The sequence below is a fragment of the Dermochelys coriacea genome, chromosome 11 (genome assembly GCF_009764565.3).
Source record: "Dermochelys coriacea isolate rDerCor1 chromosome 11, rDerCor1.pri.v4, whole genome shotgun sequence".
NCBI lineage: Eukaryota > Metazoa > Chordata > Testudines > Dermochelyidae > Dermochelys > Dermochelys coriacea.
This window is the reverse complement of record NC_050078.2, coordinates 24118737-24132619: the sequence shown is the minus strand read 5'-3', so window position 1 is coordinate 24132619 and position 13883 is coordinate 24118737. Positions and strand designations below refer to the sequence as shown.

General features: G+C 36.8%; 1 protein-coding gene across 10 annotated transcripts in view; it reads left to right on the top strand.

Moving 5' to 3' along the window:
- The window catches only part of GTDC1 (glycosyltransferase like domain containing 1), a 327811-nt gene that overhangs the window by 83658 nt on the left and 230270 nt on the right, over window positions 1-13883 (top strand). For all 10 annotated transcript variants that reach the window (XM_043505088.1, XM_043505090.1, XM_038421580.2 and 7 more), the window contains one exon: window positions 6182-6396. In XM_043505088.1, the coding sequence (XP_043361023.1) occupies window positions 6218-6396 (179 nt within the window). In that variant the 5' untranslated portion in view covers window positions 6182-6217. The remainder of the gene's footprint in view (window positions 1-6181; window positions 6397-13883) is intronic.

The window sequence follows — 13883 nt, the reverse complement described above, 5'->3', positions numbered from 1 at the left end:
AGCTTCCTGCGCGAACAGCTGATTCGCGGGAAGCCTGGGGGAGGAGGGTGGAGAAGCACAGCGGGGTGGCACATTCAGGGGAGGAGGTGGAAGTGGAGCAGAGGTGAGCTGGGGGTGGGGTGGGGAGCTGCCGGTGGGTGCTCTGCACCCACCAAATTTTCCCCTTGGGTGCTCCAGGGCTGGAGCACCCATGGAGTTGGCACCTAAGGCGCCACTTTTGACTGGTTAAATTTAGAAGCCCTTTTAGAACCGGTTGTCCCTCGCAGAACAACCGGTTCTAAAAGGGTTTCTAAATTTAACAACCGGTTCTAGCGAACCACTGAGTGGGACTACTTATAGTCTTTTAAGTCTGTAGAGAGTCTTCAGTCAGTAATGTTTCAACTGTAAGTGCGCGTGCAACCTTGACATTAAAATGAAAGTGGTTCAGAGACTTGAGGCCATACATTTACAGGCATAAGAGTAAGACACATACAAGTCTGATTTATAGAAAGAGAGTTAAATGATTACAAATTAACTACAGATGTTAAAGTTTATTTATGGAGAAGGATACTTTCTAACATTTATTTTAAATAGTTAAGACTATTACACAATGTATTTTAAAATATTCCATCAAAGAACAACTTCATGGTCTTTTAAACAAAGCTTGAATTAACTTTGTTGCAAGTGAATCTTCAAATAAATAAGATTTTGATGTAGAGTTGATGGGTGAAATCCTGGCCCTATTGAAGTCAATGGGATTTTCAGTAGGGCCAGGATTTCACCACAGACCCTCTATTTTCACTGTGCTGGGAAGCAGCAGTCAATATATGAAGAAAACAGAGCTTACATATACATCTGGGTCAGGTAGAGAACATTTTCAGGATATCGATGAAAGAAAGGTATAGGATCCAATATACACTATTTTAGCATATAAATTTTTTTTCTGCATACTGGTACCCTTAATACAGGTGTGTGCAAGTGCATTCTAGGAACAAATAAAGTAACAAATCATATCAACAGAAGGCCATGTGATGCATAATTCTGTCTGATTGTGTGAACCAGAATGTATCGTTCAGTGAAAAGGCCAGGCAATTGGCCTTCACCCTGGATGAGGTGCAGCCTGTCTTTGGCATTATATTCCTGTTTTCAGACCATATGGGTAAGCATTGCTTACAGCTATCTCCAGTAAACCAATATTAATACTGATGCAGACCTCTGATCAAATCGGCACCATATACTGCAGTATTCAGATAAAGCTGAATCATCAATTTATCAGTTTCTCAAAATAAAATGCATTCCTATGTCTTATTTTGTTTCCTCTACATAAATCAATAGCATGCTTACTTTTGTATGTGTATACACTTGATCAACAGGAAATTTTTCACTCTATACTTTTTGGCTGATTTAAATATAAGTTAAGATATTAAAATATGATTGTAGTATTTTAAGGTATATCTCTACTGGGGTTTCCCTGATGAATCATTGAGATAAGTGGGTGGGTAATGCAAACTCTCTCAGTATTGTTTTTTTCAGTATGCTGCATTAACACTTACTTTTAAAGTGTGTATGTTGCGGGGTTGGAAGAAAGGGGTGGAGGGAGACAAGAATCAAGGTAAAGCCTCTATAATAACGATCTGGGAAACCCCATTCTACTAAATGTGGAGCATTTAAAGTCTTTTCCTATATTAAATATTATAGTGTTTATCTCAAACCATCAAAGACTGTAAATATATATAAATGCATGCTACATACCTGATATCTTTTTGTAGTCAGTTGACTTTTAAGATGTTGAACCATATGTACTGTGGATATGGTGATGGAATAAATTTCTCATACGTGTGGGATTATAACCGTTGACACAATCATTACTGAAACCATATACCTTATTTCCTATAACTAATAGCAATTGTGTACCTATGGAATATATTAACAGTTATTCCTTTGGTTTTGGGTTATTGCTAAAATATTTTGTTGGACAGATATTTAAGCATGATCTGTAATGTATATTGCCTGAATACGTCAATGAAGAGGGCTAATTATGTCTTTCTTCTGTGAGCTATGCTGACATTTGTGAAACCACATTTATGTATAAGTGACAGAATAAATATCTTCCTTAATAAATCACTGGTAAATTACAAGTTTCCTTTACCTACCTCGGTTTAAAAAATACTGTAGTAACTGTTTACTTAGAGTTCAAAAAGAGTATAAAGTTACTGCTTCTGTAACTGGTTGAAGAGTGTAAACTTTCTTGCTTATATGTTCTTCCATGTTATTTTTTTCAAACACATATTTATATTCTGGTTCTTCATAGTTCTCAGAATTTTTTATGGAAACCAGAAGACTTATCACTTATCTTGTGTACCACTGGGTTAATGTGAGTTATCATTGGATTAGTGGTGTTTTGTTCCATATTTGAAATTGTACAAAATTCAAAATAACCCAAAATAGCTAACTATAAGGATCTGAACAGGCCTTAGAACATTACAGTTCCATACATGTTCCATTTAATAAAATGTGAACAATTGTTCTGATAAGTTAACATGACAGACTAAGCAGTCAAATGTTTTTAATGGCAGTTAATTGTGCTGTCACACAGGAATCTGAGTTCAGATCCCTAGCTGGGTACTTGTTCCCCAAAGTTTGCAGTCATTGCTGAGAGAGCACATTTATTTCATAAGTGGGAAGATGCACTTAAAGCTGAGTCCTCAGGTTTACATACCAGCACTTGGTGACTTATAAAATCTTTTTACCTCTGTCACCAGATTCTGGGCCTGTCCAGGTGCTGATTTGGTCCCCAGCATAACTTACAGTAGCATCAGGGCTGTTCTAAATTACACTGGTTTGAAACCGCCCTAAAAGACTGTTATGTCAGTTGGGGATCATAAGGGCATTGTGTGCTCCAGTCATATCCCCTTATTCCTCCCCGCACCATGCTGGAGGTGGATTGTAAATGGGAGAGTGTGGCATTAGCAGCATGGTCTTGTAAGTCAGCCAGTGATTTAGGGTGAATCCTGAGCTGCCCGTTTAGGAATTTAGCATGGACAGTATCTGACCCCTTACTTAGTCTTCTGCAACATGCTCACCCTCTTGCTGACACTTGAGTCATGACTTGATTGTGTCCATATGGAGCGTTATTATGAGACAGTATTTTTGAGATGGGAGTTGAAATAATGGGGAGAAATGTCTTGCAACATACCTAAGGTGTGTGAGTATCCAGTATGACTGCACACTAGTCATGTTATTGCTTATGTAACATTCACTTGGGACTTAGTTCTTATTGAAAGTGGGTAGACTTTTATTAATATGTATCCTGAAGAATCTGCTACTGGATCTGCATATGGTACATGTAGTGAAGCAAATTTTTCAAGCTACACAGCACGGCACTCCTGAGAATAGAATCAAGCCATTAGTGTAACTTGCAGAATTATTGGCTCCAAAGAGCCACCTTTGAGAGAGGAAGCACTGTAATGAGAATGGGGAAGCAGATATATTTTTCTAATATTTGTTGTTTTCTTTGAAATGGGTAAAATAATACCTGGAATGATTTATATTTAATTGAGGATTGCATTCCATCAGATAGGGTAAATGTTTTCAGACCATTTATCATCAGTGGCTTTTCAAGACCTAAGGAGTACATAGTACATATTTACCTTAACTTGGCTAGGTCAAGGGAAATAAAAGCAAGAATAATAGATGTTACTGTGATATGTGAACAAAACTGGAAACCATGTATGTGAAATATGAGGTAAATGTCTTCATCCGACGTCCATTGTGGCTTTTTAAACTTACAAAAAATTACAAGTTATTTTTAAAATAATGTGATTTACAGTACATTATCATCATATATTTTTAAAACATAAGATTACTTGGCTGGGTTTTCCATCATTCCTAAATTATATAATTTTTCACTGCAGGGGCTAATTGCATTGTCTGTCTCTTATTATTTAATATTTTCTGTTTTAGTAGCACCTTTAAAAAACACCAAGTATAGGTTTCTAGATTTTGTTATTAATCTGTGTTTAATATATGTAACTGGTAAAGTACGTAAAGCACATGAAAGTAGAATTCTACAAATGTTGGTGAGTGATCCTTTGATGCTTTCTTAATTTGTCTTGGGGTTTTCCCCATTCAAGGCAGTTTGTGCAAAAACCCTGTATGTATCATATCATCTTTCAAAAATTGACTGCTCTTTGTGATTTTTCCTCCTTGCTTCTGAATCCTTATAAAGTGGGATCTACACACACCAGGTACATGGAGTATCCAGAATCAAATAGCCTCAGCTACCCAGCAGACAATTAAAGCAGAATCAAAGTTTGAATTGAGATTTTCAGTCAGAAGCACGCTAAAAGGGTTTATTTTGTTTTATTAAAAAGTCTAAAGGTAGTAAGACAAGTATAGAATAATCTAATTGTCAGTAATCTTAGCCCAGAAGGAAACCTGAGAACTGAAACAATTTTTGCCTTATTCTTTATCTATCACAGAAAGGAACATAAAAAAAGAAAATGGTTGCAAAGTATTCTAAATAAAACCAAAGGGTACATTATTGATTTAGCTAAACTAGGTGATAAAATGGTTTCATAACTAGTCTGATGAGGAAATTGATCAGATGTTTTATGAACAAACTACTATACTACCTCGAGCAGCTTGTAAATGAACATTAACCTCGACTCTTTTTAATGAGTGACGTAGTGGAATTTATCAGACATTTCATGTACCCTCTTTCCTTAAATTTGCAAAATGCTTCCCTCCAATCCTTTTCATTTGTTTTTTTTTCCCTTTCCTGTGTGAAAATATTTATTTCCTAACACTTGGTTCTTTAGCAAAGGTGAATAATCTAGCTTTATGTCTCATCTGAAAAAAATGGCAACTCCAGCAGCACCGTAAGCCCCTAAGACCATGCCGGGCCATTGATTCAGTACTGACCAAAAGATTTCTTTTAAATTTCATCTTTTAACTCTCTGAATTTCAGGATTTTTTCATTAACTTGTTTTTTTATAGCTGCAACATTCTTGTAAAGTATTTTTACTCTTGATTACTGTAGGTACTTTAAACATTAACTCCAGTTTGTGTTTAATTACTAGAACTATCATTTAGATTTGGTAAAGGGTTATAATTTATGAATCCCCTCATCCCTCCCCAAGAGAGTTGCTGAAAAGATTAGGGTCACAACCAGCGACTACTGGAAACTGTGGGTCAGGGATTGGATGTTCAGTATAGTCATACTATATATAACATTGGTCTGAAACACAAACAAAGTAATCAGACCCAGTGTTACTCAGCCCCTGATAGCATGTTCTGAAGTGGAAGTTATCAGAGCAGCAGACACTGCTGGTAAATACCTAATCATGGTTTTGTTTTTAACATTTTTGTTAAATGGAGTATCCCTAAGCTTCTACAGAGCAGCTTTTCACCACCCCAAAACGTGACTCATGAAACAGATGAGCAATAGTCACAGGGTTTTCACCTTTCCCTTAATTTTGGGCCATGTGTTTTGCTTCCTGTGTGTCAGCAGCCCTGTGGGTGAAAATGTTCTGTTTCAGCCATTTTGGAGTATTCAAGAGTAATGCAGTTTGCATCTCCTCTAGGGTCTGTAAGTGTCATTTTAGTGATGATCCCACCCTTCAGTAACCTAAGGAACAGAGGAGGTACACTCAAATTGGGTACCCCAGGCTGCCCCCAATCATGTTTCTTTTAAGTCATTTTTCCAGATTGCCTTTACTATTAAACAAATTTGGCGGAAATATGTTTGAAATGTGTTTTAGTTTTATGTACTACCATTCAGAAGGTAAAATTGTATGGACATAACCCTCAATTCCAGAACAGGAAAATATATTAAAAAAAAAAAAACTTTTGCAAAATAAACAGTTTTCAAATACATCCTATTTAAAAAGCCAATAACTAAAATTCAAAATCTAAGCATTTACAGATTGATTATATTTTAGTTATTAGTTAAATTCTAAATAGCTATTTTTAATGGAACGTTGTTGTGATTAATGAACACCTTCCTTTTCTATCAAACTAATTGTTAGTTTGTCTTTTTTTAAAAATAAATCTATTAGTATGAAACAAAGATATTAAATCCTTATAAAAATGAATCCATTTATAAGAGGTCTGTTAATATGAGGTTTTTTTCATGATTTATGTCTAACTCACTAAAGAATAGACTTTGGGAATAAAACGTTTCTTTGTTTGTCTTTGTCAGTTTTAGAATCCAACAAGATTTGAAAAACGTACAAGTATGCGTATTCTTCTAATTGAAGCTTTTTATGGTGGTTCCCACAAGCAGCTGGCAGATCTTCTACAGGAGGAGATAGAAGAATGTGTCCTTTACACACTCCCAGCAAAGAAGTGGCACTGGAGAGCACGGACTGCTGCTCTTTATTTCATGCAAACAGTGCCAGCTAATGCTAATTACAGGTAAAGATAGTACTGTAACAAATAATCTTACAGGTCAAAATATGAAAGGATCTTCAACCAGGTCTCTAAAACTGAGCTTTCTGGTTTTTTGCATACGTAATCATATGTACTTGCAAATGGGTACTGAGGTGAGATATTGACCTTCTTGTTTTGCATGCTGGGTTGTGTTTGTGGAAAGCTGCAGGCATCCTTTTAGAGGCTCCTAGAAAAATATTGGGTCTATATCTCTAATACTGCAAAGTCTCCATCTTAAATTGTGCTAAATTGCTGCCTGTAGGTGTGTTTCCTTTGAATTCTCCGATGAATTTAGAGCTGGTGAAAGGGATAGGACTTACAGCTTTTGAGACTGAAGTCCTATTTTTCCACAGATCAGGCAGAGTAATACACAGGCACTGGCAGTGCAAGCTTCCCCACAGTGTCATACCAAGTTATCTGTGGAATAACCTGAGTGCTGTATGGATGTGTGACCTAAAGGAATGAGAAGGTAGTTCAGTCTAGTGACTGTTCAGACCTGAGCTCTGTAATGTGACCACATATAAGAATGTCAAATTCTGTTTGTTTTATTATGTAGACACAGCCAGCCAAATTCAGCCAGAGCTGTCTGGAGCAGAGCTCCAGTAAATATTTTCAACTCCCCTGGAGGTGTCATAGCATGTTGGCAGGGGAATGTGGAGGGCTCTGGGAAATACTCTATGAAAATTTAAGCCCTGTGTGGACACCTAGCAACTAGAACCTGAACTGAGACCACCAAACTGAATACACACAGACCACCAAGTGGCCATCATATAGAGAAAACTTATAGTCACTTATGAACTTGGTGGTCTTGAAACCAGCCATTCATTCCTCCTTCCTCCCCGCTCTTCCCCCAATCAGTTAAGATGCTGTAGGATAATTCTATTAAACAGTAATGCACCAAATTGTGACGTGTACGTTTCAGTGACTGCAAACAAGAGAACATCACTGATTCAGCAGTGAACTGGTTTTTTTACTGTCAACACTTAATTTACTTACACTTAAAGCCCTCCTGCTGCATTGGTATCTGATAGCATGGACCTGTGCACCTACACTACATACAACTGACTTCAGTGGGCCTCTGCCTGAGTGCAAAGGTATATGCTAGCAGATCCCAGCTGAGAACTGGGGCTAATGTTTGCAACTTCCGATGAAAACAAGTAAAGATAGTACACACAGATGGAGAGGAAAATGATTTTTGCAGCATATATCCTGTGCTGCATAAGGTCATGTAACATTAAATCTGAATCCATCACAAATTGTGGATCATAATATTTAATCTTACACAGTTTATGAACAGTTTGAATATATAAAATGCTATTGCAGAAAATATACCTTTACTGGGCTTGCTGCTTGCTTTCATTTCTAATAAATTGCTACCAAATTATTGTAACTATTTTTTCCTCTGTCTTGCTTGAGGCATTTGAGTATGGGTTTTGCATTACTCTTCCTTTGCAACAATTTTATTTTGGAGGAGTATATATGACAAACTGTTATGTAAATTTCTTCTGCATCACAACCACATCCTCCAACGCATCACAATGTTATCTATGCTCCTTCAAGGTCAGCAGCCCAAGCTGTCCAGCACTAGTTGTATTAAACTAATCAGACATCATTCACAGGCATACACTTCATTAGTTTAACTTACAGTTACATTGACCCCAGATAACTTAACTCCAATTTGTCAAATAACCTACATCTTAAGAAAAAATACCAGCAGCTTGAAAACTTGCTCAAAGTTAAAAAACTTGCAATCTGTCATAGGCTTATGTGCAAATATAACCTTCACTGACAAATAAATCTGAACTAACCAATAGAGCATCTTAAAGAGGAGAAAGTGTTTTCTTTGCCGCTGTTGTTAGTGTTAGATCACACAGAATAAAATAGTCAAAGTTCACAAAGATACAATATTAAAAAGCGTAAGTACTGTATCGGATGCAAGATAAAATAATTAGGAACAAGTGCTGATGTGACTGGTGAGAGGAAAACTGATTAGAGGCACTTTCTACTTTACTTGCACATTTTCTTATGTTTGGTTTGTAGTTGAATGTTTCAGATATTGTTCTATTAAATGAAAGTATAAATGCATCAGTCTGTCTTAGGTTGACTCTGCTTTCTCCTAGTGGGCTGATAACCTTGATTCTGTTACTTGTTGTTAACTGTCATTCAAACACCCATCTAGCAAATACTAGGCTCTGCTTTCCATCCAGTAGTAAACTGTTGAGACTCTGAATTAAGAGAGTGAAACTGCATCCTGGAAACATTGAGAGATATATGTAGAGAGACTTTTAAATATTTCTTAGTTCTGGAGAGGTGATAGAAAACATCAAATTTGCATATATTGACATTATTTGTGACTCGTTTGCCCTGAGATCAAGAATTGCTTTTACTTCCATGTGAAATCTTCACTTCAATAGAAATCAATAACATTTTATAAATATTTTGTTACAGTGTGTGTGTGTCCAATGAAAAAGGAGGGTCGCAAATGTTTCAAATCCAGAACCACTTTGTAATTGAGTATTGCCAAGTTTTTTTTAATGTTCTTTGTCCATTTATATTTTAAGATTTATCTTTTATTCAGGATGTTGATGTTTATGTAAAAGGGTTGTTTATATGTCCAACAATATTGATATAAATCTATACAGCACTAGTATATGCTCCTGAGAATAATATTGCTATTGCTAATCATGGAAAGGATAGCACACCAACTAGTGCAGGGGAAGATTTTTGTTCTTGTCAACTGCTGGAAATGGCCCACCTTGATTATCACTACAAAAAGCTCCCTCCCCTCCCTCCCCCCACCGCTCTCCTGCTGGTAATAGCTCACCTTAAGTGATCACGCTCTTTACAGTGTGTATGGTAACACCCATTGTTTCATGTTCTCTGTGTATATAAATCTCCCCACTGTATTTTCCACTGAATGAATCAGATGAAGTGAGCTGTAGCTCACGAAAGTTTATGCTCAAATAAATTTGTTAGTCTCTAAGGTGCCACAAGTACTCCTTTTCTTTTTGCAGTCTCCTGAGGAAATCTTAAAGGTTGAATCAGTTATAAGGAATGAAGTTAGTCTTATTATTTTTAACCTAAGTTGTAAATTGTGTGTCCTCGTGACTTGGTAGGTAGCGAGCACCTTGTGTTTCCAGAAGGACCTCTGGGAGTCACCTGGAAATAAAAATGTTGAAGAGATGGGCATTGAGATGACACTTTCAGTTCTCATAGGATAGGGCACAGCACATAGGGGCCCCAGTTTATCTGCAACTTTGAGAAGGTTATATGACCTCCCAGACACAAAGTGGATAATTTTCTACAGAGGAAAGAAAAAACAGCCAGATATGCAGGGCTCAGTTAAATACTACATTCTCTAGTTAAACCAGCACAAATCTTCATTTGCCTCCTTAAAGAAAGACAAAATCTTGATGAGGATCAGGCAGAAAAAGAGCTCTTGCTTCAATCCCAGTGGATTTAGGTAGTAAACCTGAAGATGACTAATTGATTGAGGAACTAGAGCTGTGGTACTCAACTTTTAAGAACTTACTTCATAGAATTGCTTTGAAGAGACCTGTATGATCATTCCAAAATGACCTGAGATGTCTGTGTTGAATTTGCATCAATTCAAGATACTCCATCTTTACAACTCCATTATAGACAATGTAGCTCTTCAGCTCTTCTTCTTCTTCTCCCCCCTCCTCCTCCTCCACCACCACTACCACCACCACCACCATGCAAAAGGGAGTGGGCTTTTTCAGCTCACCTCCCCAGTTACTGAAAAAAGATGTCCCCTTTTCTTGTCTCTCTTCTGTCTGTTTCTGCGTGGTAGGGGTGGGGCATTTCTCTTCATTACTTTTCAGGTTTCTGAGAGAAAACGGGGATGGATGGATCTCAGTTATTCTTTCCTTCACATCAGGAGTGGGAGGAATAGTACAGTTTCCAGAGGGCAAATTCCAAACTACACTGTCTGGGAGGTACAGTAAAAGGGCAAATATGAAGAACAAGCTTCTGTTTTGATCTCTGCCTTAGAGCTTGCTCAGTGTCTCTCCCAATTTTCTTAAATAGGGAGTGGCTTTTTTCCCAGGCTGACTCAAAAGAAATCAGCCAGAGGAGAAAGTTTGAAGGGGATGTGTGGCCTAAAACAGCTTTTCTCTGATTGGCAGTCTGAAAACATAGTTCCATGCTGCAAAACTTTTTTTTTAAATTCTTTGGCTGAGCCCTCTACCCAGCTTTCTGGAGCTGTATTTTAAAAGACAAACTGTATGCTTATTACACTTTTACTGAGGGGGAAAATTATTTTTAATGAATGGAGTTGTGAAAAAAAATCTGATGGATGTAATATCCACCAACATATAAAACAGTCCAAGGGTGTACCCTTGGATCATACATAACATTATTTATATAACCAATGTTTATTTTAGACATTTGAAAACTAACGCTGCTAATTAGACCAGTGAGCATTTTAGATCTCATATTTTCTGTTACCCTTCTACAAGCAAAAAAAATCTATTTTGTAGACTAAGCTTTTTACAAACTAATGTACTGGTATTTCTAAAACATTATATTTAAAAATATTATTTTAATCCCTGAACCTGCAATCCCTTTTTATGCAGGTGAGTAACTTAGTTTATGAGCAATCCCATTGAAATCAATGGAATTATTCATGTGCTGAAATTTACTTACCTGAGTAGCATTAGTAAGATTGGATCCGTAATATTTTCTGGATAGTCAAGTGAAATAATCTTTAAGGTGTACATCCTGGGGTTTTTGAAGGCTCAAATGGAAGTGAGGCATCCACTCTGTCTCTCATGGTGGGACTATATGATTAGTCCATAGTGATGGCGTAAGTGTAGGCCTGGGCTTTTGGAGGATGAAATTAATTTTACTGAAAGTCTTTCTTCTGACAATTTTGTTGTTTAAAGTGAAATACAGAAGGAGTACAAATAACTGAGTACAAGACTGACAATTTCTATGAAACGTTTTCATCTGAACTCTTACACATGAACACACAAACCCCATTGTTAAAGACTGTGAAAGGCTAACATATGTTAAATTGTGTAGCAAGACAATTTATCATTGAAATTTCAGTTTTGAAATAAAGTGTAAATAAAGGTAACTTTTACAATAAATGGCAAAGGCCAAAACCACAGTCATTTGGAACAGATTATTAATGAGACCAATAGCGTAGCCATCTATTTCTATACCCAAAATGAGACTAGTCCAAACTGCAATCTTAGTTTTCAGTATTATTGGGAGAGGCTGTCGGGATGTTTTTGTGAAGCCTGCCATGGAGGTGAAATTCCCAGCTGCTCTCTTAGGGCAGATTAAATGCCCTGCTGCAGAAGCAGCACAAAGCAGCCAAAAGAAAAGTCAGGTTTCAGAGTAACAGCCATGTTAGTCTGTATTCGCAAAAAAGAAAAGGAGTACTTGTGGCACCTTAGAGACTAACAAATTTATTTGAGCATAAGCTTTCATCATGCATCCAATGAAGTGAGCTGTAGCTCACGAAAGCTTATGCTCAAATAAATTTGTTAGTCTCAAAAGCAAAGTCCTTATTCTTTGGGCACTAGTGCAGTATCATAGCATTAGAAATGGATGATCTTTTTTCCTGAGTCTGACAACTGAGGACTTTGAACAGAAAATTAAAAAGTAAAACTATGTTTGAAAATAGGAGTAATAATTTTAGAACTGAACTACCTGAAAATTATTCAGGCAGACAGCAATGTGATCTTAAGCATTCATTTTGCATTAATCAACTTTGCCTAAGATAAAATGCTGACAGATGGTAGCTATTCATTTTAACAGCGACAGGATTTCTTTACATTTTTTCTGTATAAACCCCCTCACAGACTTCACTCCAAAAAAGTTTTATTCTTTAATTTGTTCAACATGCATTAAAAGCCCTGATTCTGATCTTGTACTGCTGTAAATCAGGAGTAGCTCCTTTGAAGTCAGTAAAATTGTACTGGTGTAAAATTGTAAGTGAGATCAAAATCAGATCCTCAATATAAGATTTTGGAATTGTAGGGGGTGGGGAAAGGCATTTGCTGTTGGCTGTCTTCTTATTTTAAAGCTAATTATATCTTCTAAAGCTAATTTATCCTGCAGTTTTCATTCCTGGTCATCCCAAACTTTATCCCAGTTGTGTGGCAGAAAGTGAATGAATAGGATCATCTGTATGGCCCTAGAAAGAGGTCTAGTAGCTGACATTAGCTTCCTGATATGAAGTTACACACTATCCCTTCGTTATTTTTATTTTGATGATTGCATTCTGATGAGGGCCCTCTATTACTTGACATGTCGAGACTCAGAAGGCAAAGTTATATGTTGTGATTAATAGTAGCAGAAATTATATTCTAGTCAATGGGTTTTGGATCTAGTTAGAGTGCTGATATGGAATGCCAGTCACCTGTGTGATATATAACTGTAGGTTTTCTGCTTTTCTTCTTTTTTATTATTTTTAGAGTACCTGGGGAAATCCCTCCCCCTCTTTTTTTAACCTAAAATATATTTTATGTATCAGCTAAAGTATTGATATTTACATTGCTCTGAGTAAAGTCTAATGAAATCCTGCATTATGATTCAGTATTTCCACACTTATAATTTTAATACGTATTTTACCTATCCTCTTGAACTGATGTCTTGTATCTACTTAATTTCTAGATTAGTCATTGGTTTAGTTTCTGTTTTCAAATTACAAACATATACTGTACTATGTTATAAAGAATGTGATATATTTTTGATTTTATCCTCATTCCAGTTCATAATGCTTGTTTTATGTTTCAAGGGAAAAGGAGCAAATCTTCCAATCTGTGCCCTATAACCAGAGCATTCTTGATATTTGAAATCAGTGTTGCTCCTTTCCTAATTACAAATTATTTTAAACCTAAAAATATAAATCTTGCAATTTTTGGTCAGCTACTTGGGCAGTTCATTATTTGGATTAGCGGCTTCATTTTTCAGTGGCATGAATATCTAGCTTTCTTAATATGTACTTAAGACTTGGCTGGATTTGTGAATAGTATATAGTGAAAAGTATTTTTACGGAATGCAAACTGTGTTATGATGTCCACATGAACATTATGGTTTTCACTCTCTTAACACAGGCTTAGTCCAAAAACCATTAAAGTTAATGGGAGTCTTTCCACTGAATTCAGTGGGCTTTGGATCAAACACTTAAAGACCAGAACAGACCAGGAGCCTGTTAGGATAGTCAACTATTCTGTCTAAGGGCTAGTCTACCTGAGGTTTTTAAACCACTGGGCTTGACTACTTTGGTGCAAGTGATGATTTACCTCAGTGCAATGCATCTGATTTTATGACCCACAAGTCTCAATCCCAGGTCCTCAGGGTTCATGGGAGAAGCCACGCTCCAACCCGTCCCCCTTGGCAGCTTGCTGACAATTGCTTACCTGGGACCCATGAAGCCCAGCTCCAGTGTGGGGCTGTGCCCCTGAGGTCTGATTGGCAGAATCCCAGAGTGGTTG